The 27,257-nt window shown below is 37.9% G+C and overlaps 1 protein-coding gene across 2 annotated transcripts in view; it reads left to right on the forward strand.

The window, feature by feature from the left end:
• SEPSECS (Sep (O-phosphoserine) tRNA:Sec (selenocysteine) tRNA synthase) overlaps positions 1-26,153 on the forward strand; it is a 40,211-nt gene extending 14,058 nt beyond the window's left edge. Inside the window, exons 7-11 of one of the 2 annotated variants that reach the window (XM_023730244.1) lie at positions 3,813-3,942; positions 4,073-4,164; positions 15,364-15,457; positions 16,793-16,883; positions 25,970-26,153. In XM_023730244.1, the coding sequence (XP_023586012.1) occupies positions 3,813-3,942; positions 4,073-4,164; positions 15,364-15,457; positions 16,793-16,883; positions 25,970-26,036 (474 nt within the window). In that variant the 3' untranslated portion in view covers positions 26,037-26,153. Of the gene's footprint in view, positions 1-3,812; positions 3,943-4,072; positions 4,165-15,363; positions 15,458-16,792; positions 16,884-18,311; positions 18,926-25,969 lie in introns of those variants that run through there. The other variant, XM_023730243.1, reaches the window with a different exon arrangement.
• The last annotated feature ends 1,104 nt before the right edge of the window (positions 26,154-27,257 follow it).

The raw sequence follows: 27,257 nt of genomic DNA on the forward strand, positions 1-27,257 counted from the left end.
ACCATTTTACATTCCCACCAACAGTGTGTAAGTGTTCCAGTCTCTCCACAACCTCTCCAGCATTTATTATTTTGTGTTTTTTGGATTAATGCTAGCCTCGTTGGGGTGAGATGGTATCTCATTGTAGTTTTTATTTGCATTTCTCTAATGGCTAATGATCTTAAGCATGTACCCATTCTAACATGAAGAAACAGAAACTGGTGGGGTGAAGTGATTTGCTCAAGGCCCCATAACTACAAAATGGTCCATCTTGTTTAGTGGGACTCCAAAGCCCTATATTTTCCTTTTAAAAAACAAAGTACTAAAATCACAAATTCTTTCATGAGAAAATAGTATTGCAGTAATCCAGCAACCAGTGAAGGAAGGGCTATAACTAAAATGTTTCAGGATTCTTTTTTTAAGGGATATGCCCCAGGTTCACTTAATGCTGAGCATATAGAATATTCTGATACACACTATATAGTCCCCAGGAAGCTAGCTTTGCAGAACTCATACTTCTGCTTATATACAAAAATGACTAATTTAGGATACTCATGGAATATGGAGATTAGGAAAGATTAATGGGAAGGGGGAGATAGTAGAGTCACGAAAATATATATGATTAATTATTTTAGAGTCAGTGGATTGTAAAGACCCAAAAGTGTGGAAGCAGCAGCTACACTTTTAAGAAATTTGAGAGAAGTAGGTGTTACTACTATTTATTCACAGACCTAATCGTTGGTTCATTCAACAAATATCTACTGGGTTTTCACTTAATATGCCAGGCACCAGGGTAGGCATCGAGGATGTAGTAGTGGATGAAAGAGAATCCGTACCCTCATGGAGCATACTGTTTTTGTGGGTAAGCAGACAGTAAATGAGTGTGCCAGATCTTGAAAAATGCTGTGGAATTAGGGGTGGGGATGGGGGTCAGACCACATGGAGTGATCTGGGAAGGCCTCTCTAGGAAGTAACATTTGAGCAGAGCCCTGAATGATGTGATAGAGTGAGCCATGTGGCTCTGTGGAGAGAGATTTCAGACAGACGGTAATGGCAAGTACCTAGACTCTGAGAAGTGTGCTTGGCATGTGAGGAATAGCAAGGAGGCCAGTATGGTTGGATCAGGGTGAATGAGGGGAACAGTGGTAGTGAATCAGGTCAGAGATTTGAAGTATGTTAAGGATTTGGGATTTGATTCTTGGTATGGCCATCAGCCATTGGAGGGCTTTAAGCAGGAGAGTGATGTGTGATTTACATTTTTAAACCATCATTCTAGCTACTATGTGGGGAATGGACTGTAGCGAGGCAGCAGGGAAGGCTGTTGTAGTAACCCAGGTGAAATATGTTGGTGGTTTGGGCCAGGGAGGTGGCCATGAAGGTGGTGAGAAGTGATTGGGTTCACATGTATTTTGAGACGGACGTTTACAGGGTATGCCCGTGGATTAGATGTGAGATATGAGAAAATGAGTATTGAGGGACTGCAAGGCCTAAGTAGCTGGATGGTATGAATGGTTAATGCTCTTGGCTGCTAACTGGAAGGTTGGAGGTTCGAGTCCACCCAGAGATGCCTCAGAAGAAAGGCCTGCTGATCTACTTCTGAAAAAATCAGCCATTGAAAACTATGGAGCACTGTTCTACTCTGACACACGTAGAGTTGCCATGAGTTGGAGTTGACTCGATAGCAACTGGTTTTTTTTCTTTTAAGATGGAAGAATGGAAGTGCCTTAGGAGCAATATTTTAGGTTTTAAACTTGGACTCTTCTTCCAGATTACCTAGATTCTAATCCTTGTCATTAATTGCCTGGGTGACCCAGCTGTGCTGTTAACTACCTGTTTGATCTTGGGCAGGTTCTTTTCATTTCATTTACTTTTCTCATCTGTAAAATAGGTATTATAGTAGCATCTACCTCCTTTTGTTGTCGGGGTTAAATGAGTTACAAATGTAAGGTGCTTTATAACAGTGTCTGACACAGCACTCAGTAAATTCTGGTAGTAGTTACATGAACAGTTAATTACCTGTTTTGTGCACTGCTGCTATCCCCAGAGCCTGGAACAATGGCAGCTTATAGGCGCTCAAATATTTGTTCTATGAACAAATGGTCAAATGAATGAACTGACAAATGGCAGCCCTTTACTATTCTGTGTAAGCTCTTCCATCTTTCTAGTGGTATTTTGTGTGTGTGTGTGTGTGTGTGTGTCGTGGCGGTGGTTTTTCTCCTCATTGAGTAGCCTCTGACTTTAGTGTGTGGAATGAGGTCTACGAACCATTCCTGAGGTTGGATCCAACGTGTTTGTTACCTCACTACAGGGTGTGCTACCCTTTGAATGTTTTCTGTATTTTAGTGATGAAGGGGTTCTGACAATGCCTGTTGTACTGTTTTTTTCTCTTAGTGCTCCTATTCCCAGTTCAGGCTCATGTTTCTCTCAGGAAGCTGTGGACAGTATTTAAATGGCAATAAAAAGTCAGCTCTGACTGTTCCACTTTAAATACTGCTATTTTGCGTGTTTTCAGTTATTTATTCCATTAGTCTTATATGCTTCTCTATGTTTTCATGTGATATGGTGGGATTTTCTCTGATCATAGTTTATTAGGAAATTAGAAAGAGTAAGAGGGGAAGGTTAAGATTGAAACAATGATGTGATAGCCTCCTGAGAAGTCGTTTCCTTTTCCCTGCTTTTGCTGCTTCTACCTGCTGCCTGGATCTGGTCTCTTAGATTAGACCAGCTATCTGCTTCTTCTGTTCTTCCTGAGATATGGATGTGGAGAGAAGGTGTGATGATGAAGGTCAAATGTAGTTATAATATTAATAGAAATGTAGATTGTGAATACAGATTGAAACTCTGTGGCTGCAGATAAAGGAAAAAAAAAACTATCTTAGTTGGAATTTAGATAGTATCTTTATTTTTAAAAGAGGAGAAAATTGAAGCACATTAGACAGAAGGTCATATACTGTGTTGGATGGGGACCAGAATTTAGTTTTACATTTCTAGTAGGTAAGTATTCAATTTTTTACCAGAATGTTAGATTTTCATTTGAAGTTCATTTGCAATGGAATGAGATCATCAAAGATTAGGGAACATGAGTTATGCAGAAACGTTGCTTTTGGATGTGCCAAGAGTATACAAATAGAATTTCCATCAGTTTATGTTAAGAATAAAATTTGGCTTTTCTGTTTTGTTACCTGAGTGGTGGTAGGAGCAGAGCTTGTTGCTTAAAGTGGTCATGCAGGTAGCAGATTGTCCAAGCATTAACGATACTTAAATGTATAACTAACTGATTGGCAGCTTGGGTAGCTGGAATTCATTAGATAATGGGTAGCCACCCTTCAACATGGGGTCACCATGAGTCAGAATCAACTCGACGGCAGTGGGTTTGGTGTTTTGGGTTTACTGTTGAACTCACTGAGAGTGTTTATTCAGACTACTTAATAGTTACAGGCTCTACTGTTGACATTGATTGTCAAGTAGAGGATCAGGGAGGCACAGAGGAATCCACTGTTTCTTATGTCATTTTAAGGTGTAAAGCTCTGTCTCAGTACAGTTCCCACCTGAACTGATACTGAAATCCTGCCTGCCTCACAGGGTTATTGTGAGGATTAAATGATTTATGTGTGAAAGTAGGTTGTAAACTACGAAGTGCTGTTCCAAATATAAGGGGCACCATTTAAAAACTGAGTTTAATATTTAGAAGCATTTTATTGGCACTATTACAGAGAAAATAATCTGTTTGTTTTCTGTGAATTGTGTTACTAGAATTTATTTGCTAATAGAAATGGTATGTCTGATGTTCTGCGAACAACTAATATGTAATACTACATGTTCTTTGATTCTAGGGGTCTCGGGTTGGTAGAATAGATGCTTTTGTTCAGAGCTTGGACAAAAATTTTATGGTTCCAGTAGGTGGTGCTATAATTGCTGGCTTTAATGATTCCTTCATCCAGGAAATCAGCAAGATGTATCCAGGTAAATAAATCAGTTAACTCTTCAGAGAAAGAAACTAACAAAAACTTGTTTGTACGTAGGCTACTCTAATAAATCTTAATTTCCAAAGCTTTTTTCTCCTTTGAATGTAATTTGTTCATCCTTATTTCAGGAAGAGCTTCAGCTTCACCTTCTTTGGATGTCCTTATTACTTTATTATCACTTGGATCAAATGGCTATAAGAAGCTATTAAAAGAAAGAAAGGTAAGCTTTCTTTTTAGGTGTAAAACAATAAATACTCTTGACTAGAACAGTGCTCCAAAACATTGATGTTTTTGCCTTTTGGTTTATCACATTGGTAGTCTAGCTGGTTAGTACGGTCGTCAAGGATTTACTTAACTATGGAACCACCCTAGGTGGCTTTTGATTAGTCATTGTCATCCTTGTCTATCCAGATTCTGAGGAATCTTGGACAGGTGATTTTGCTTTTGTTTTTTGAGAAACTTCCACTTGAGAGATTCTTGTTAGTTAAGTAAAATTCACTTCACTTATCACTTAAAGATCGAGGCTTTTGAAAGACAAATGGAAAGTTAAAGTCTTTTCTTTCAGTTTTTGGAAACCTAAAGACTTGTTTATGTGTGTACAAGAGGAAGAACCAGGTCAGGAATTGGCCAGCGTCTCATTCTAAAATGATAAATCTATCCCTTGCCTTTCCTGGAATGCTAAACTCATTGTCCAGTTGGCTATGAAAAGCAAATGACATTTTATGCTTGAAAACTCAACTTTGTCTTCAACACTGAAAACTAGCTTAATTCAGGACAACTCCAGAATTGTAGACAGAGACAGTGTTGATAGGGCAGGGCAGGCTAAAATGCTTTATTCCTCTCTCATCTGGTGAGGTCCCTGGAAGTTTTGTATCTTTCTAACTGTAGTATTTGGTAGCAGTAATAATTCTTTAGCTTTGTGATAGTACTTCACGTATTTAAAAACATTATCATATCTTTTATCTTATACATCCTGACAACAGCCTGAGGATGGATACTTAACAGTTTAAAATATTTTATGCCGTATTTTACTACAGCTCCCCTTCCCTCATCAGTTTATTTATTTTTATTGTGCTTTAAGTGAAGGTTTACAGAGCAAATTGGTTTCCCATTCAATAATTTATACACAAATTGTTCTGTGACATTGGTTGCAATCCCTACAATGTGTCAGCACTCTTCCCATTGTCACCCTGAGTTCCCCATTTCCATTTGTCTGGTTTTCCTGCCTCTTCCTGCTTTCTCATCTTTGCTTTTGGTCGCGTGTTGCTCTTTCGGTCTCATATAGTTGATTGTTCTAAGGGGCACTTTCCTCACGTGTGTTACTATTTATTTTATAGTCCTGTCTATTACTCGGCTGTAAGGTGATCTCTGGGAGTGGCTTCAGTTCCAAGTTAAAAGAGTGTCTTAAGGACCATGGTCTCAGGGCTTCCTCCAGTCTCTCTCAGACCAGTAAGTCTGGTCTTTTTTGTGAATATGAATTTTGTTCTACATTTTTTTCCCGCTCTAACTAGGAACTTCTGTTGTGATCCTGGTCATAGCTGTCAGTTGTGATAGCCTGGCACCATCTAGGTCTTCTGGTCTCAGACTAGTGGAGGCTGTGGTTTTGTGATCTGTTAGTCCTTTGGACTAGTTGCTTCCTTGAGTCTTTTGTTTTCTTCACTCTTCTTTGTTCTGGATGGAGAGACACCAATAGTTGTATCTTAGATGGCCATTCACAAGCTTTTAAGACCCCAGTTGCTACTCATCTAAGTAGGATGTAGAACACTGTCTTTATGAATTGTGTTCTGCCAGTTGACCTGGATATTCCCTGAGACTGGTCCCCAGCCTTCAAGCCCAGTAACTTAGTCTCGTGGGGTGTTTGGTTATGTCTAGGAGGTTTCCATGGCTATGTTTCCTCATGTGCTCTATTGTATATATGAATATACATGCAGCACATACACATATGTGTGTGGAAATATCCACAGTCAAACCTGTGTATGTATGCACATGACTGTACTCCCATACGCTCTCCCCCACCTATTCTGCATACATATCTATGTATCCACTCATAAATTATTTGTGTTACTCTTGTTGCAGGAGTGCATATGTTATAGTATTTACTGTCATTGCCTTTTAATCTTGTGTACCTCTCAGTGTCTTCCCTTGCTTTGGTGGCGTTGTGCTGACCCCTCCCCTCCCAATTTAGTTCATTGAAAAATAATTTTATAATTTTTATTGTCAGGATATTTCTTACGATTTATGTGATATATGAAAAGATGGTCAACATCATTAGTCATTAGAGAAATGCAAATTCATACCACAATGGGATATCATTACATACATATTAGAATTATTAATATTAAAAAAAAAAAAACTTGATGATAGTAAATTTTGGCAGAGATCTCAAACAACTAGAACTCTTAGTCATTGCTGATGGGGATGAAAATTGTACAGCAACTCTGGAAAACAGTTTGGCAGTTTCTTATAAAGTTAAACATATACTTACCTCATAAACCAGCAGTTCACTCTGAGGTGTTTACTTAAGAAGATTTATGTTTGCACAAAAGAAAACCCTACACTCTAATATTTATAGTAGTTTTTTTCTTAATTGCCAAAATCTGGACAGAACCTAAATGTCCATCAGCTGGTGAAGGTATAAACTGCAGTATCCCCATAATCAGCAATAAAAAGGAATGAACTACTAATGTATACAACAGTGTAGAAGAATCTTCAGTGCATTGTGCTAAATGAAAGAAGCCAGTGAAAAAGGCTACATAATGTGTGGTTTCATTTATATGCATCCTGGAAAAGTCAGCAAATACAGGGACAGAGTAGGGATGGGCTGAAGGAACCTTTTGGGGTGATGGAAAATACTATGTCTTGATTGTGGGCGTGGCTTCATGAATATATATGACATATCTGTATATGTATATCTGTATCTGTCGGTCTGTCTGCCTATCCACACACATATGCCCACACATAGAGTGTTTTATATGCTTGTCAGAATTCATAGAAGTGGATACCCGAAAAGTGGACACCTGACATTTTATCATACATAAATTATACCTTAATAAACCTGACTTTAAAAATTCACATAATAAGAATAAAACTCCAGTTTGATAAACTCTGTGAAGTAATCATTGTGGTTATAGATTGTTGTAGCCAAGAGAACAACAACAAAAGAAAACCTGGTTGCCATGAGTCAGTTCTGACTCATGGCGACCCCGTGTATGACACCACACGTGTCAGAATAGGACTGTACTCCATAGGGTTTTCAAGGGCTGATTTTTTGGAAGTAGGTTGCCAAGCCTTTCTTCCAAAGTGTCTGTGGGTGGACTTGAACCTCCAGCCTTTCGGTTAGCAACCATGTGCGTTAACCATTTGCATCATCTAGAAACTCCATAGCCAAGAGAAGTCCTCAGCAAATCTTTCAAGGAACCGTTTCTGTATGACAAATGAAGACGTTGTTTATACATGAGGAAAATCTATCATCTGTTCATAGGAGAGTTAGTTGTATCAGATGCCACTGGGCCTTAGCTTTCTTCTAATTAGTTATTTCATCATAGAAAATCTACTTGAAACTTTCACATTTTATTTCTTCATTTGTGAAAGAAATAATTGATATCTTAGGCCATTTCTAGTTCTAAAGGACTACAGAATATTTCTTAAAAGAGCTACTTCCTGGGCCTTGGGCGTTATAATTATGGGAATGGATCTGTGATTTAGCATGTGATATACTGGTAATTTATTAATCAGACATTTTAAAAGCTTGAAGTTTTTCTTAAGACTATGGTGTGGTGGTTAATGTTATGTATCAACTTGGCTAGGCCATCATTCTCAGGATTACATTATCCTCCATTTTGTGATTTAATGTAGAGGGCGTTTCCTTGGGGGTGTGGTCTGCATCCAATATATATGGGCATTCTGGCAAAGTTGGCTTACTCTTGATCCTACATCCAACCTTGTCATCCTCTGACCTTTGGTTCTTGGGATGAGAGCCAGCAGCCTTCTGCCTGACCTGCCAATTTTGGGTTCATCAGCAACTGCAACCACGTGAGTCAGGGGAAGCCTCCAGCCTGACGCCTGACTCACGGATTTGGGATTTGCCAGCCTCCACAACTTTGTGAGCCATTTCCTTGAAATAAATCTCTTTCTATGTATTGATACATGTATGCTTCACTGGCTTTGCTCCTCTAGAGAATCCAGCCTAAGACATATATATGGTCTCTTTAGTTTCATGTCACCTCACGCTATTTCCACCTCTGTCAGGCTTTCTTGGTCCCACCTCTGGACAATGACAAACCAGAAAACCCAACCTGTTGCTGTCGAGTCAATCCCAACTCATAGCGACCCTATAGGACAGAGTAGAACTGCCCCGTAGGGTTTCCAAGGAGCGGTTGGTGGATTCAAACTGCTAACCTTTTGGTTAGCAGCCATAGCTCGCTGTAGTTCTTAACCACTGCGCCACCAGGGCTCCAAACAATGACAAGGACACTTAAAATGGCATAGTCTAATGTATGGACCATTGTTTCAAAGTAGGTAAAGTTGAGTGTGGGATAAGTTTAATTCAATTCAGTTCAATTTATTAAATATTTATTGAAGTTCTCTTGTGTATGAGACACTGTTTCAGGAACTTGAGATATACCAATCAATAAATTAAACAAAGATACTCGCTCTTGTGGAGCTTACATTGCATATGGGAAAGACCAGTAATAAACAATAAGCATAATAAATAAATTATAAAGTTTCTTGAAGATGAAAAGTACAATAAAAAAAGAAAGAATAAAATAAAGGGAGTTGGGGATGTTGTGTTGTTGCACATTGATTTTTTCTTTTAAATACAGTGGTCAGGGTAGGCCTCACTGAGAAGTTGACATTTGTGTTGACTTGAAGTTTGAGGAAGTATGTACATATGATGGAAAAGAGTGTTTCAGGCAGAAAGTCAATACAAAGACTTTAAGGCAGAAGCTTAGGATGTGTTTGAAGAGTGGCAAAGAAGCCAGTGTGATTGGAGCAAGGTGAGTAAGGGGGAGAGGTGTGGGGGTTGAAGTCAGGGTACTCACCCAGGCAGCCCAACTCTGCTTTTCATTGAGACTTTATTCTTTATTGATCACTGGGGAAGTACTTTATGGGAGAAATTTTAGGTCCTAGTGGTGTTCAGCATAGTGGTTAAGAGCTATGGCTGCTAACCAAAAGGTCGCTAGTTTGAATCCACCAGGTGCTCCTTGGAAACCCGATGTGGCAATTCTACTCTGTCCTTTAGGGTTGCTATGAGTCGGAATCGGCTCGACATCAGTGGGTTTGGTTTTTATGGGTTTAGTGGTATTCATGAATTGGATGGCTCCTTCTCAGATATCAAGAGGTAACTTTCTTTGTAGCATCCAGAATTTTGTTCCTTTCCTTTGACCTAGATATATAAACAAATACGGGGCCGGACAAGAACAGGATTATAGCTACAGTGCTTTAGCATGTGTCTTTAGGAATCCTACTACCTAATGTTAGTTGTAAGGAAGAGGTAGGTGGGTGGGGAACTAACATTTTTATGAGTGCCTGTTGTATTCCAGAAACTGTGCTATGTTCTTTATATTCATTCTTTCACATAATACTCAGAGCAAATTTATGAGGTGTAGGTATTACCTTCATTTTACAGATGAAATTGAGGCCCAGAGAAGTTAAGTACTTACCCAAGGCCCACGTATAAGTAACAGAACTGCTGTTGAGACCTAGGTCTGTATGAAGCTAAAGCCTCTGAGCTTTTTGTCTTACAATTTTCATCTCATTGCACCAGCCACTCATCCATCATTGATGGGGTGATCACCTGCTCTGTGCTTGGCATTTGAGCCACTGTCTAGTGGAAGAATGTAAAACCCCAAAGGCTCTATTGTACTAATTGATTTTATTTAAAATTCTTTATATAGAATTTACTTAGGGAAAGTCTATAGTAGTAATTCTCAAAGTATGAAAACGCTCACTTGATAACTCTGTACTGTAAGTTGAATAAAAGTTTGCTCTTTAACAACTTCATTCAACAGGCAAGTCTTTTTGTTGAAAAATGTGGATGTTCTCCATAAACCATAATTGCATATATGTAGCATAAATATTGTTTCTTATTGGATTTGTTGCAGGAGTAAGGGCCTCTTTTGTTTAAATGGACTTGCTTTTGAACTGTGAAAATTTGATCATGATAGTTTATTGGTTCAGCTCTGGAAAAGCTGAGGCAAAGCGATTATGCCCCAGCCAGAGCTATTTATATACCATTATTGACAGCTCCTTTTTATATTATTGGTGTTTCTGCATACTTTAAAAGGAGTGTTAAAAGAAAACATAGGATTTTTTTTTTTTTTAATTCTGTGCCCTTATTCACCACAATGATATTTTTAGAGGTTATTTCACCTGGCTATACCTCTTCAGAAAAGGCTTTATTTCTTTCACAGTAGAGGCAGACAAGAACTCAGCTTGAAGCCATTCCTTCTCAAGCCTTACCTTTAGAAGGGTGAAGGGCTTTGAGAGAGTAGAACTCTGTGTGTGAATTGAGCCTCTTCACCCTTAAGCCCTTCCTGGTCAACACATCTGCTTCATCGAGGGGACAAATGGCCATGAGTTTAACTCAAGAGGCCTTTAAGAAAGGAAGTTAAAGTATAAGAAACTGTTCTTTGAGTTTCTCTCTGCAAAAAAGATCAGTCTGAGAGGTTTATCCTCACTTCTGTTTTATGTCCGGAGAAGACCATTACTCTGCTTAGCTTTACTTTCAGAAGAGTGTTCTGCTGAACAGGGCAGGCAAGACACTTACTTATTGTTGCAAATATCTGCTGAATTAGACAAGTGCAGAAAAGGAATGACAGCAGAGTGACTGCTCCAGTGACTGAAATTTGTGAGCTGAAGCTTGGAGGACAAACTTAAGTTCTAAAAGAACATCAGACACATCACTTCAAACAGTGTCCTATAACAGAGCTAAGTTTGGAAACACTGTAGATTTGCAGTCCTGAAAGTGAAGTAGTTTAATCTGAACAAAAGCTTCAGTTCAGGCAGGGGCATGGGGCCTCACCAGTAGAAGAGCTTGCAGGCAAGGTAATTCTTTAGCCTCTGATGCAGGGACTGCTGAGTATGCGTGGATCCTTTCAGCTGTCCACAGGCACAGGTGGCATCGGATCATATGTAGTACTGTTATTCTCAGATACAGACATCTGTGTGTGTGGATATGTACCTACAGTCTGTCGTCTGTCTACCCAGTCATGTAATCATAGAAATATTAGACTACTTGTTTAAAGTAGTTGAGTTGATTTCGACTTATAGCGACCCTATACGACAGAGGATAATTGCCCCATAGGGTTTCCAAGGAGTGCCTGGTGGATTCGAACTGCTGACCTTTTGATTAGCAGCTGTAGCTCTTAAACACTATGCCACCAGGGTTTCCGACTAGTTGTTATATTTCCCTTTTGGTTTATTACCTGCCTTATGAGAGATACCATAATAGTATATGAAGTTCCATTTTCATCTTATCCTGTAATGTGAAACAGTATGTTTCAAAAGACATTTTTAAATAAGACCTTTTTCTTTAAAATTTAGTGAATTAATGCACATCTTTGGGTTGTTCGGGGGAGGGATAGGCTAGATGTTGGGCTTCTTGACTACAAATCAGTTTGTAAAAGGCCATACAGAAGACATGCTTAATATAATTCAACTTCTCTTCCATTAACATCTTGAACTATGGTATAAAGTTTTGTAGTTGTATTCTAGAAATATAGCTGACATTAGCATTCAAGTATACTGTTCAGTTTATCTCTAGTGAAAAGTCTTTTAAAATCAAGTTAAATACAGCACAAAGGACATAGAAAATCAATATTTCATTCCTTTTAAGTAAGATCTTTCTATTAACATTTGCTTGGGGTGCTTATAAATTTCTCCCTCTTCAGAAGTATTTTATAATAAATGTCAGTTATAGATTTAGCCATAACAAAAAATAGTGCAGGTTCTGTATACCTTTAGTATATCAGGTAAGAAACTGCTTAGCTAAGTATTTGTGTAGGAAATAATGGTAGAGTCTACTAACCAATATTTTTTTAAAATGTATTGATACTAATGGGACAACTTTTAGGACCTTAATACATAGAATATTATAGAACTCAGTAAGTGTATTGCACTTAAGATATTTTAAAACTTCCTTGCTTATTAGATTACCGATCATAACCACTTACACAGAGTAGAGATACTACAAGTATTTGCAGATGGATGTGAACTTAACTCACAAATGTTTTTCCTTTTTGTCTGATTACTCTCATACTAGTGCTTTGGGAGATTTAGTTGCCTTTGTATTATCTTTATAGTCTAAAGATTTTTATCCTGATATTAGCTTCAGTTAAGACTGAATTCCAGTAGCATTAGCAAGTGATTGATGGAACTGATTAAAAGTAATTCATTAAAGTATTAGAAATTGAACATTTGACAAATCTCAGTTTTCTAATAGCCATGTATGCATCACTAAGTTTAAAAGCACCCTCTAGGGGTGTTACTAAGGAAACATTTCTTCTTTTTCAGAAATAGCTAAGTCAAGTACAAGTTAACTACTCATCAGGTTTCTCTTATTCTGTAGAAGTCACCACATTGGTGAATTATTGTGGCAGCCAAAGTAGATAGAATAATGTTTTAGATTGGTCTCCACCACTTAAATGTGTAAAATGGAGAAAGCTTTGCTTTGTTCATATACACTGAAAGATAAATGAAGAGTAGATGTAGTTTTTATTGTTGTTGTTAGAGGAACATTGTAGGGCTCTACAAAAGGCATTTCCTATCAGATTCGTTTCTGCTTATGAGAGGTTGGTGAATTTGAGAATAAGAGAATTAGACAGTTGTAGGTTGACTTTGGTGAATAATATAGATGAAGAAAAATCAGAATTAATATCTAAATGAAAATATGTGACTGCTTTTTAAAAATGATATGGAGTATTTAAATCACTTACCTAGTTACTTTATCAGGAGATGAAAATATATAAATGAAACGTAGAAATTCTACTCTTCGTTAACACTGGCATGGTATTAGAAGATTATTAATTGTTCTAGTTGCAGGAAAAGCTGTTGATTTCTTGTTCCATTTGATTGTCTTATCCTTTAACCTTCTGAAGTGAGGGTAAGAAGATTAGTTTAAGAAGGCAGGGCCAGGCAATCTTGTATGTCTTAGGAAAGATGCCTACAACAAATTGTGCTTCCATGTCTGCAGTTGGTGTTGACATTTGCCCCCGTAAATTTTTCTCTACACTCTTTTTAATGACAAAAGAAAAGGCTCATCATATGTAATACTAACAGTTATTGATAGCTTCCTTAGATAGTTCTTAAAATTTCTAGGCATAATATAAAATATACCGTGTTGACACGGGTAAAAAAAGTTTGTGGTAGATTCATTAATAATTCATAAACCTGGCAGGAATTTTCTTCTTCTCCTAATCTTTACCTAACAGAAGATGGAGTTGGGTAAATACTTATAGATCTATATGCTTTAGATAGGAGAAAGCTACTCTGCAACCTAGTGTGGTATCACAGTATCTAATCCTTCCTTGAAAAAAATCTCTGAAGCAGTTTTTGTGGCCTTTGAAGTTAGGGAAATGTTACTTCCTGCTATCTCCACATGGATACTGTGTTGTTGTTTAGCTGCCATCAAGTCAGCCCCTGACTCGTGGTGACCCCCGCCCCCAACAAGATTGGACCATTGTGATCCATAGGGTTTTTCCATTGGCAGATTTTTGGAAGAACATCATTAGGCCTTTCTTCCTAGTCCATCTAAGTCTGGAAGCTCTACTGAAACCTGTTGAGCATCACGGCAACATGCAAGCCTCCACTGACAGATGAGTGGTGGCTGTACTTGGAATGCATTGGCCAGTAATTGAACCTGGGTCTCCCGCATGGAAGGCAGGAATTCTACCACTGAACGACTGCTACCCTCTGGATACTCTGCTAGCCCTTGGCTATTTGGTGTATCTTTAGAGTTTATATGTTTTCACTATGGCTGCAGGAGTTCAGGGCAAAGGGGCTCATTTAGCTGCAGATTTAACTGGGCAAACTCACTTCATCACTTTTTAAAGGGCTTAAGAGGAGAAGAAGGTATAATTTCAGGCCAAACAGTGCCCACTTAATACTTAATTGTAATTAAACTGCCACTTACATATGCACATGAACTTTTATAGTTGTAAAATATATTTATTATATTTTCTGCCATTGTGTATGTATGATTTTTCAGAGTGAAATCAAGAATACAATTTTTAGTTTTTGGTTGCTGTATTCTTTTAATCAAGTTAAGGGATTGGTTAATTTTCAGTTTGTGTGATTTAAAGGAAATGTATTTTTAAACTTTTCCTAAGTTTATTGTTGTTAGCTGCCATCGAGTTAGTCCCTGACTCATGGCGACCCCATGTACAACAGAAGGAAACACTGCCGGTCTTGTGCCATCTGTATGGTCTGTTGCAGATTGGATTGTTGTCATCTGTAGGGTTTTCATTGGCTGATTTTCTGAGTAACTCCATTATTAAAAGCCTGGCATATTTTTGTTGGTGATGGAGAAACAGTGGTGAAGAAAAACTCCTTCAAGGAGTTTTCCATTTTAATGGTTAGTGATAGATAATATTCATTTAAGCAAATAAATAATTTCAGATTGTGATAATTATAGTGAAGGAACCAAAATAGGCAGGTAATGGTTTTGGAGGGAGATGGGAGTGGGCAGAGTGGGAAAACTAATAGATAGGGAAGTAATAAAGGAGAGTCTCCTCAGAATACGACAAGGGGCCGATCAGGGAATGATCTGGGAGAACTTTTCCGTTATAAGGAAAGTAGATGCAAAGATTCTGACGTGTTCAGGGGATGGAAAGAAGGCTGGTGTGGCAGGCACATAGTGAGGGAATGGCAGTTGTTGAATTGAATATATAGGCTGGGCGAGACCATGCGGGCAGGGCCTTATAGATGAGGAGTTTGGATTTTTTTTTTTCCCATGCTTACAGGAGAAAGTCATTGGGATTTTAAGTGGGGGTAGGGGGGATATGATCTAATTTATACATTTGAAAGACCACTCTGGCTTCTGTGTAGAATAGATTGTAGGGGGCGAGAGAGTAGGCAGAGAAATAGTACAGACTCTTGCTGTTGTCCAGGGAAGAGGTTGATGGCTACTTAGACTAGAGTGGTGTCCCTGGAACTTATGGGGAGGGGATGGCTCATAATCTGTACATAATAGCGGAAATGTGTTGATTCTTTGCTTTCTTTACCTAAATCCTGTGGTTTCTGATGATTGTGTCAGCTTTGAATCTCACTAGATTGGGGGCAAAGGAGAGACTTGCTCCGAGGGCACATGGATGAGTTAATTTATAGCGTAGACTTCTACCAGTCAGATTTTGTCTTCCTGAGTATTTCAAGTTACAGTATTTATTTGATTTGTTTTAAATGTGACATTTTGTTGTTGCAGGAAATGTTTTCGTATTTGTCCGACGAGCTAAAGAAGCTGTCAGAAGCCTATAATGAAAGACTGTTGCATACACCTCGCAATCCCATATCTTTAGGTAATTTGTTTTCCTTTAAAAAAAAAAAACAATATTTTGAACCATCCCCAGAAGGAAACAGGTATATTTAAAAAGAGAATGAACTCTTCCCTGGTTATAATATTTCTAAATTCACTAATTGTAGTATTAATTTGTAAATTGAGAAAGTTTAATTAGCCTTTAGAAATATTCTAATGTATTTCTAAGTTGTAGCCTATACACTGAAAGAATCAGAATCAGTGTTAAGTATTATAGTGAATATACAGAAAATAATACTTTAAATCCGGCTTCTAACCAAAATAAGTTGATCACTTGAACTCTATATACATAATTAAAAATTCGGTCAGCTAACAGAGCACCAAAAGATCAGAAATTAAAGATTTTCTTGTATTGTGTTTTTAATGCTGTTGCTTATATCTTGAGCCTCTCCATGTTAGCGAAATCTGTGTTTATGATAATTTTATTTGTATAATAAGTATTTTTATCATGTAATACAAGGGCTGCTAAAAATGATAATATGAATATTGACATTTACACTATTAAGTAACCTTTAAGCTTCATAATTATCGCTTGTAATATGTGAATATGTATAGTGTAATGTCTTTCATATTTTACATTTACCTAAGTAAGGAAAGTGAATCTTTTGTAACTGAAACATTTTTCAGGAATGGGCTTCCATGGAAAACCATTCAGGCACCAACAGATATTAAAAACCATCCCAGTTAGTCCTTTGCTGGCTTATAACCTATACAGATACTGTAGAAGATGGCATGGTGTGGTTCTAATTCCAATTCTGCCATCTACTAGCCTCTAACCTCCTTGTCCCTGTCTGTAAAAAAGAAATTATTATCCCTTACATGCAGAATAGTTAAAAGATTGATCACAGTTATGCTTGTAAAGTGTCCAGTGTGATAGTGAGTTAGTCTTCAGTAAATGGTAGCTAGTAATGGTGATAGGAATAGAATACAGTTTGCCTTCACAACCTCAGAAAGATCATTTCCACGTAGTCAAGTCATTAATAATATATGCCACATTCTCATTTTGCAAATTCTTAAAATTTGTTGAATTTGTATAAACTGTCATACAGGTCATGCCGTTTTACCATCTATTTAGTTGGAAAATGCTCTGTCTGCAGGGGTGATATGGAAATGCTGTTTCAGATTCTGAGCATGTTAATTCCCATTAAAATATTTTTGTCTGATATGTAAACAAATCCTTGCCATAATTTAAGGGCATTAAAGTGAAATTGTGCCATTTGACAGTGACCAAAAAGTAATGTCTTCAGCATTGAGTTTGTTTTTTAGTGATTTCTGTGCTGGTAAACAAGGCTTATTTGGATACTTTCTTCTTTTTCAGCTGTGACACTTAAGACACTGGATGAACACCATGACAAAACTGTCACTCAGCTTGGCTCAATGCTTTTTACCAGACAGGTTTCAGGAGCCAGGTGTGTATGTTTAAAAGAGGCCTGGTTTTATTTGGCCTTACAAGTTAACTCTAATAAAGTACCTGCCCTCAACAGTAGTCCTCCAAGTATATGCTGAACTCTACGTGAAAATTCATCTAGGGTGAAAGGATGAGGAAGTAGAGAATCTGTAAGGCTGGCATACGCCCACCTGTGTACTGCTTACACTTGAAATAGTCACAGAAAGAAATGACTCTTGTTTGTTTTAATAGACATAAGAAACAAAGTTTCAGTAGTTCTCCGCACAAATTATTTTCTTTATTTTTCCTTTGTTAGATGATCTTCAGTGGTGTTATATTGTGGTGTTAGAAATAAGGCATGATTCATTACGAAATTCAAGTGAAAACGTTGTTGAGGAAAAGTCTGTTTCCTAAACTAAAAAGGTTGTGCAATTTTTGCCCAGTTCTGCCTTTGAAAAATGTGCTTTTTCCTCTTACATGTACATGGCTTGAAAATGCCTTCCATTTTTCGTTTTGTATTTGATGAGGCTAGAGAAAAATGACTTGAAAAGAAATATCTTGCTCTAAATATCTAATTACTTTTCTTTACATGCTTCTAATAAAGAATTTCTCTCTGACTACCAGAGGTTAGGGATTGTACATCAAAGGACCGCTTTTTTAAAAGAAAAATCTTAGATTAATTTAGCTTTTACCCTGTTAAAGTGTATCTGTATACAGCATAGTTTTGACACTTCCAAAAGGGTTTTCTTGACCTTGCTTTTAGTGTTGCCCTATTTTTGTGTTTAGTTACTCATCTTAACTGACTTTTTTTTAAAAAAAAATGTGCTATTAGAAATCTGCTTATATCTAAGCATGCCAGTGACATCAAGCTTTAAAAACACATGTGCTAGAAATCAAGCTTAAAATGTGCATGTGCTGAATATTACTGTTTGTTGACCACTACTCCACTGTGAGCAGTTACATAATTCTCCTGGATTCTTGTTTAATACCCTTCATTGCATAGCACTGATCAAATAGCTGAAGTTTTAGTTACTATCGCTAGTTAATTGTTTGTGGTGACACAAGGCAATTAATCAGAGTGGTTTGACTTACGAATTTCAGTATCCCAATGAACTGTGAATATATGAAGTCAGATTCTAGACTTGGCATAAAAACGGAAATAATTTCCTTTGACTTCTTGGAAGTTGTAAAGATGTTTGATTCCTAGAGCTTATAGGTAGCTCTTTATACAAGAGAAGTAAATGGCAATCACCAGGCAGTGGACTTTTCTATGTACAGTGGCAGTTTATTGTATAATTTTATTTTAAGACTGACTCCAGTTATTTGCATAGGCCATGATTAACAACTCTTAATAAGTAGATAAGCTTTAGTAACAGGTATCTTTTGTTTATGGCTGACACTCTTTTAACATCACCAGACATATTAAATTGGTAAATATTTTCCATTTCAGGGTTGTGCCTCTTGGGTCTGTGCAAACTGTGAGTGGCTACACTTTCAGAGGCTTCATGTCACATACAAATAATTACCCATGTGCTTACCTCAATGCTGCGTCAGCCATTGGAATGAAGATGCAGGATGTGGACTTGTTTATCAAGAGACTTGACAAGTGTTTAAAGATAATAAGACGAGAACAAAATAAAGAGAGTGATGTATCTGGAGTTAACAGTTATGACACAACTGAAGATGTGGATATTGGAGAAATGGCTTTAAAACTTGGTAATGTACTTTGTGACACATAGCAGGATGCCTCTTCATGAAATGAGAAGGGTTTCTTTTTTGATAATTTGAAAGAAATGATGTGCCTGCAGTACAAACAAGCAGTTTAAAGAAAAGAGTTGAGATTTTGGATTGAGAATTCATGGAGAATATTTAAAGAACAGACTGGTGTGAGCTAGCCACTGGTGATTGTTACGTTTTTAATTCTTAGACTGCCTCAATCCTTATGGTCCTTAACAGATTAGAATAGACAGCATTTTTCTAATTGTTAGAATGTTTTTCAGTTAAGCTCTATGATTCACATAATTCTTGCTAATATAATGACAGTAAAATCACCTCTGACTCTCTGAAATGTGTACACTATGTTCTCTTGACTATTTTCAATCATTCACAAATTACTTGTTTCTGATCACACGGAATTTAGAAAGACCTCTAGTGCTACTAATTGCCAGATGTTTGTTGAGGTGTATAAGTCAACAGGATGCCTGTAAAATGGACATTCCCCAAGGAAGCCGAGTCAAGATGTCAGCTTTAATTTTCACTCTAAAGCAGTGATTCTCAACGGGAAGTGATTTTGCTTATATCCAAGCAATGTGTGGGACATTTTGGTTGTCACAAATGGGAGATGCTCTTAGCATCTAGTGGGTAGAGGTCTGGGGCGCTACTAAATATCCTGCAGTGCACAAGACAGTCTCTTACAACAAAGAATTATCCAGCCCCAAATGTCAGTTTTTCATTGTCTAGCTTTCACATGCATATAGACACTGAAAAAGGAAGACCAAAGAAGAATTGACACATTTGCATTGTGTTCATGAAGAATATTGAATATACTATGGACTGCGAGAAGAACCAACTAGTCTGTTTTGGAAGCAGTACAGCCAGCATGCTCCTTAGAAGTGAGGATGGCAAGACTTTGTCTCATGTATTTTGGACATGTTATCAGGAAAGACCAGTCCCTGGAGAAGGACATCATGCTTGGTAAAATAGAGGTCAGTGAGAAAGAGGAAGACCCTCAGCAAGATGGATTGACACAGTGGCTGCAACAGTGGGCTCAAACATAGCAACAATCGTGAAAATGGTGCAGGACCGGGCATCGTTTGATTCAGCTGTACACAGGGTCACTGTGAGTCGGAACCAAGTTGATGGCACTTAACAACAACAAATGTCAGTAGTTCTGAGGTTGAGAAGCACTGCTATAAATGATCTCAAGTGAAAAGAAGTTTTCCATAGCAACTTTATTTAGTAGTACTTCAAAGAAGATAGCTTCATAAATGTTATCAAACTATACTGCGTTAAGAATCTTAACAGATAACCAGGGTCACCAGTTCTAAACATGAAATTATAAATTGTTTTATATGGTACTTGTGCATTTTTTCATCTGGGCAAGTGCAAACTTTATTCCACTTACTGTCTTTGCATGAAGCAGCCTTTATATATTGGTTAGTTTGTTCAGGTCTTGTGCAGTCATCATCAAGATTGGTTTCACCTGAGTATTTTTAAATTTTGCTAGGGAGGTGAAAATGATGTAGTATTATAAACAGACGTATTTCCCCAAACCCCATGCCAATTTTCTGGGTCTGAAATTCCAGGCTTATTGGTTATAATAATTATTTTTGTTGTTAATTTTAAGGAATAGACTGGTGTATGAAGGTTCTGAACTAATCAGAGCACCAAAATGCGTTTAACAAAACCTGCTCTGTGGAGCATTATTCCCAAAAGACATTCTTGGGGAAAAGAAGGTTCCATAGGCAAATAATTTCAGGAAAAACCTTTGCAAACATGCCTATTGACGTATTAAAGGCTCTAAGAATTCTTTCAGTAAAGAAACCAGTTTGAATGCATCCTTATCCAAAGGTAGAGTCCATTTTAAAATTAAATACCTACTAACATCCCATTGAACACACTTTGCAGAGCACTGCAGCGGAGAGTGCTGTGCTGATGACTGGATTGTAATTTTCTGTATTGATTTGGCAGTGTAAGCTATGTACGAGAAAGGGGTTTTCTGGTACGTTGGTGACAACTGTACAGTCTCCCAGATCATTTGTAACCTGAGCTGAGACAGACACCACTCCCATTAATGTGTAAGTTAGAGTACTTTGGACTTTGGCTTGACAACCTGGAAGTCAAGACTGTTGGGATAAAGTACTTAATTATAAATATTGTAAAGGTTTTTTTTTTCCAAATTTATCTTTGGGGTTCAAACCTTCTAAGATTTTTATTTATTATTTTTTTAAGCTATAGTAACTCATTTCAAAGGCGTAGATCCTGGATTAAAAAGTTGTGCCATGTGTTTTATGTGAATTTGAGGCTGAATTGTAGAACCAGTAAAGCTGAAGAGTTACAACAGAACCTCTGGAACCTGAGGAAGGGAGTGAAGTGATGTTGCAAATGGAGACGCTGGCAGTGCAGCTTACTCTACACGGAAGCCAAAATTGTTTTATAGAACAAGTGGTCTGTATTGTGTGATCATCATTTAGCTTAAGAAAGGCCAGAGCCAAGAGACTAGCAAATGTTTCTCATCTGCAGTGTATCAGCAGTTCTTGGGCTTCAGCTGCTGAATAAATAATAATTCTAATTGAAGATAAATTACATGAACCCACATGTGAATGATAGATACGTTGTAAAATTTTGTTCCTGATGCATAAAATCAGCTGCCGCTTTTATTATTAACCCTTCCTTTTATAGGGCTTTTGGAATTCTGCCGTCTTCCTGCTGACTTAAAATTTGACCTTGAGGTCACAACATTCATAAGGAAGCCTTCGAAGGGATGTTGTAGGTTCTGCATACTCAGGCATTCCTTTGTCCCCTCTCTAGTCTTTTTTTTGCTCTCTCTCCCATTTCCCCATATAAGTATAAAGAAATAATGTACATAAAATTATTTATTTTAAATTGCTAGCCCTGATTGCTAAGCCTCATAATTGGCCCTAGCTGTCTTTGTACTGTGGCGGAGGGACAACGGATGATACGTTTTCCAGTCATTGACTAAGATGACCTTTTCTATCTATAATTGAACAGTTCTTACTAAGGCTATCAGGTAGAATTCAGAAATTTTTTTTTTTTTTTTTTTAAATCATTGAGCTGCAGTCATCTACCTTGGGAAAAAAAAAGGAATAACAAAATATTCTTTAGGTCAGTGCACAATGTGTTAGGTATACACATAGCAGTGAAAGGTGCTTTACATCGAAGTCTCAGTTTGGCTGCTGATGAGTTCTCTGTTGGGATGATATGTGATACCGGCCGTAGGAACCCAGTGTTCAACTATAAATTTTTCTCTTTAGCTTTTTGTATTAGTTGGATGAAGTTAAATAATATGAATTATTGAATTCGGTTCTGTTCAGCCACTAAGCACTTTTAATGGTAAATTTAAATATAAATTAACTTCTCTCTAATATTTTGACCTACCCATGTAACTGCTATGGTTCTGCTGCTTTAACAGCTCTACTATAAGGACTGTCATTGAGGCCTAAGAAACAAAGATTTTTGTATTTATTAATGATGTTGCTTTAATATTGAGTTAGTAGCTCATCCTGAGACTTAAGTTCTTGTGGCCTTTCACAGAAGAAAATAACCAACAAAGACAAAAAAAAACCCCGGCAAGTCTCATTCATGTTACACTCAGAGAAATCTTTTGGAATACATATAAATTTGGTGCATATGAAAGTTGGGTTTTCTTTTTCCACTAAGGTGTACTAATTTCTGCCAAACCCTTAAATGGTTTTGCATTCATGAGGTGACCTTATTTTGTAACTGAAGAAGAATCCAGTTTTGAGTGCATAAAAGTTTGGTCATTTCAGAAGCTTCCTAACCTCTGAATAACTTGACAAAAGAACCATTGAATATGCTATTAACAGTGTAAAAATAAAAGGTTCCTGTAAACACTGTGTTCATTATCTGTCTCTTAGGCTCCTCTTAGTATACAGGCCTAAGACACACCCACTGCATTTTTTTGTGCCTTACTTTTTACTTTCATGCTCCTTTTAGCCATTATGGTATGTACACATAGAAGATGAGTTCAAGGCTAATGAATATATTTTTGCAGTTTCCCACCTAGTATTCTGCAGTAGTTCAGGCTAAGGTTATACACAAAACCGGGAAATGTTTATGCTGGCTCTTTTTTAATCAAGTGGTGTCGACTTGAACTTTTAGAGAAATGTGATAAAAGGCTATGTTTAACTGAAACTAAGGAGCCCCGGTGGCGCAGCGGTTAAAGTGATTAACTGCTAAATGAAAGGTCAGTAGTTCAAAACCACCAGTGGCTCCGTGGGTGAAAAATCTCTGCTTCTGTAGAGATTTACAGCCTTAGAAATCCTTTGGGGTCGCTATGAGTTGGAATCAACTGGATGGCAGTGGGTTTGGTTTGGGTTTTGGTAACAAACTGAAATTTTCGCCAGCAGAGTGTGAAGTTGATGTCAGGCTGCTAACCTGTATGCTTTACCAAAAGAAAAAGATGTTTTCAAAAGTATTTTTGGTGTACACTGTTTAAAAAGAAATCAATTGTATAATTGATTACATCAAATTATAATAAATTATTAATGATAGGGTGTTATCATTGGTATAGGTAAAATCTGAAAATACAGATAACTCACACTAACTTCCTTGCCCATTTCTTGGTTCGATCATCAGTATAAACTTGCCTAGAAATCATCAAGAAAAATCATACCTATAATAAGAATCAGGAGCTTTGGTGGCATTGTGGTTAAGAGCTTGGCTGCTAACCAGAAGGTCAGCAGTTTGAACCCACAAGCTGCTCGTTGGAAACCCTATCGGGCAGTGCTACTCTGTCATGAGTCGGAATTGACTTGATGGCAACAGATTTGGCCTTTTTTTTTTTTTTTTTTAATAAGAATCATGAATCATAGGGTTTAGATTATTTTTTTTTTAAAAAGAAGACAACATTCTAGCACCCATTTTGCAAAGGATCTGTTAACAGTAGGAAGTTGTACACTTACAGCATTTAATCTTTCAAAAAGAAAAACTTCATCTTTTATTTGAAAATAAAACAGATTAGTATCACTCCCTTTAGCAGATTTCACTTCTAAATTGTACTGTTTGAATTTTGCAGGTAGTTGTCATTTGACTTGGAGGTAGCTCTCTGCACTGATACTATGTGAGCTGTCATATTTAACCTCTGAATCAAAGTCTCGTGGAATGGACACCACCTTATAGGATTGTGCGAGTCAAATGAGACTATGTAAAGTGATGAACTCAGTGCGTAAAACAGTACTCGCTGTGAATAACTGCTATTATGTGCTGCAGAAAGCTATCCAATACTAAATTGTACTAGATTTGAAATACACTCATCATCAAGTTTATTCAGTAGAGCTTTTTTTGAGGGGGGAGTCACCAGTGATTTTTTTCCATTCTCCAGTGGAAATTAAAAGTATATAGTTGCTTTTAGATAACTATCTTCTCATAAAGGTTTTTCTATTTTGGCTGCTTCTACAGGTCTCCTTTGGTTTCTGCATTTACATTTGATAATATTTTTAAAATATTTTTTGATAAATATTTTTAAAAAAACATTTAAAGTGTTTATTAACTTCGTGCATCTGATATTTCTGATCACAGCCTACAGAGATAGACAAAAAAAAGTTCATGTCACAATGACCTCCACATCAATTGTACTAACTGACCACAAAGTTTTTGGTATAGTCAACAGACCTACTAGGTTACCATTTGTTCAGTATATTTAGCCCTGTGCTTGATGACTTGATGGCAACAGATTTGGCCTTTTTTTTTTTTAATAAGAATCATGAATCATAGGGTTTAGATTATTTTTTTTTTAAAAAGAAGACAACATTCTAGCACCGATTTTGCAAAGGATTTGTTAACGGTAGGAAGTTGTACACTTACAGCATTTAATCTTTCAAAAAGAAAAACTTCATCTTTTATTTGAAAATAAAACAGATTAGTATCAGAATTAGTAGTAGAATGGCTGATCATGGCTCCCAAATTTATATCCTTAGCACAGACCTATTATCTGAAATCTGGTGGCACAGTAGTTAAGAGCGACGGCTGCCAACCAAAAGGTTGACAGCTCGAATCCACCAGCTGCTCCTCGGAAGCACTGTGGGTCAGTTCCACTCTGTCTTGCAGGGTCTCTGAGTCGGAATTGACCGTAACGGGTTAGTTCTGTGTTTTGTTAGAGTCGTAAGCAACTGCATAATCAGTGCCTCCTCTTGGATACCTGATAGATATCTCAACCTCCACATGCTTAAAGGACATTCTCTGATCTTGCCGCACAATGCTGTTCCACCCTCAGCCATCCCTGCCTTGGTGGATCCCATGTCTTGTTTTTTTAGTCAGGCCCAAACCTTGGAGTTGTTTTTGACTCTTCTGTCTCACGTCCCACATCTAATCCAGCAAGAAATCAAATGTTGGATTTACCTTAAAAATTTATTGAAGTTAAAAATCTGTTTTGTAGGTCCAATCTACTTGTTCTACCCAAGGCAAGTTTTAACAATAAGGCAGATGAATTTTTAAATTATTTTTCTCTAACTACAAATAAAATACCACTTGATTTAAAAAAAAAAAGTATCCAGAATTAAACCACTTCTCGTCTCATTTGCTGCTATCCAGGTCTGAACTACCAATGTGTCTTGCCTGGATTGTTACAATGTTGTTAGGAGCCGTCCAGTCAATTTTGACTCATAGCAACCCCCCGTGACAATAGAACTGCCCCGTAGGGTTTTCTAGACTGTAATCTTTACCATTACCCCCGCCCCCCCCCGTCTCCCTGCTTTCTCTCCATGCCCCTTTACAGTCTAGTCTCAGTATAACAGCCAGGACTATCCTTCTGCTCAAACTTTCAGTGGCGCCCGTATCACTGAGTGTAAGTCACAATCCTTGCTGTGGCCCCAAAGGCCCTACAGAACGCAGTCGTCCCACCCACTCCTTTACCTCTCTGACTTTTCTCTTCCTGCTCTTCACCCTTGCTCCCTCTGCTCCAGCCAAACCGGCCACCTTGCTGTTCCTCAAACACCCCGGGTAAACTCCTGCCTTGGAACCTTAGTCCTAGCTGTTCCCTCTGCCTGGGAACATCTCTTTATTCAGATGCTTCTCTAACTCCTTCACCTTTCTCATGTTTTTAATCAAAGATCTCCTCTCAATGAGGTCTACCCTGACTACTGTTTTTAATCCTGCAACTGGCCCCTACACCTTACCATTGTCTAAAATTTGTCTTAAAATTGAGGTTGGGACTTCAATTTTAGTGTGCGTGAGAATCACCTGGGGATCTTGTTAAAATGTAGATTCTCATTCAGTGGGCCTGCATCAGTAACAAATCCCTAGCTGATCCTGATGTTGATCCATGGATCACATTTTGAGGAGCAAGGGTCCAACATGCTTTGTAATTTACATATTTATTATGTCACATTTTGTGTCTCTCTCCCTCAGGCTAGAATACAAGCTCCGCGAAAGCAGGGATCTTTGTTTTGTTCACTCCTGTATTCCAAGCATCTAAATAGCATCTGGCACATGACAGATACTTTGTCTCGTGTACTTTGGACATGTCAGGAGGGACCCGTCCCTGGAAAAGGACATCATGCTTGGTAAAGCAGAAGGTCAGTGAAAGAGAGGAAGACCCTCAACGAGATGGATTGACACACTGGCTGCAACAATGGGCTCAAGCATAGCAACAATTGTGAGGACGGCACAGGACCGGCTAGTGTTTTGTTCTGTTGTACATAAGGTCGCTATGAGTTGGAACCGACTTGATGGCACTTAACAACAAAATAACAACACATGACAGACACTCAAGTATTTGTTGCATGAATGATTCATTAGGTAGTATTAAATATTTTATGTAACTATAAAATGCTATAGTGTCCAGTTAAAACTATTCAGTGGTTGTCCATTGCTCTTAGAATAAAGGTCTAAAAATTTTACTTGGTATGGCAGATAGGTCCTGCTCAAATGTTCCTTCAAGAAAAGACTTGCTGCCCAGCTGCAAGGAATGTGCTTAGCTGACAACCTCCCTGCTGTTAGCTCCTTCAAGTCCACCTGAGCTTTTGAGCCAAGGTCATGGTCTTCTTGGGATGGCCCTTGGCCATTTTCTGAGCAAGGCAGTGGTACAAGGACCTGGCCATTTCCACCCCGTGCAGGATGCCTGTAACAGGCAACCCTTCTTTGGAGCTCCTCGCTGGGCTGAGATTTTATCTGCTGTGTCACAGTCTGGTGGCGCCCCCTGCCCTGGCCTGCTTCCCCTCCTTTTCTTTATGGTGTTACTGCCCACCTAGACTAACATAATATTTGACTCTTTAACCCCCCTAGAGTACATTCTCTACATAGCAGCTAGAGTGGCTTTCTAAAATACTACCTCCTTGTTAAAGCCCTTTAGTTATTATTTCCCATTGCCACCACCATCTGTTAGTTCTTCCTTCTGTGTTGACTTGTGTGTTGCTATAATGCTGGAAGCTATGCCACTGGTATTTAAAATACCAGCAGTGTCAAGTGGACAAGTTTCAGGGGAGCTTCCAAACTAAGACTAGGAAGAAAGGCCTGGTGATCTACTTTCAAAAATTATCCAGTGAAAACCTTATGGATAACAACAGAATATTGTCTGATATCATGCTGGAAGATGAGGCCCCTAGGTTAGAAGGCACTCAAAGGCCTCAAAATCACAGTGGCCACAACAATGGACTCGAGCATACCATTAATTGTGAAGATGGCACAGGACTGGGCA

The sequence above is a fragment of the Trichechus manatus genome, unplaced genomic scaffold, assembly GCF_000243295.1.
Source record: "Trichechus manatus latirostris isolate Lorelei unplaced genomic scaffold, TriManLat1.0 scaffold00034, whole genome shotgun sequence".
Taxonomy (NCBI): domain Eukaryota; kingdom Metazoa; phylum Chordata; class Mammalia; order Sirenia; family Trichechidae; genus Trichechus; species Trichechus manatus.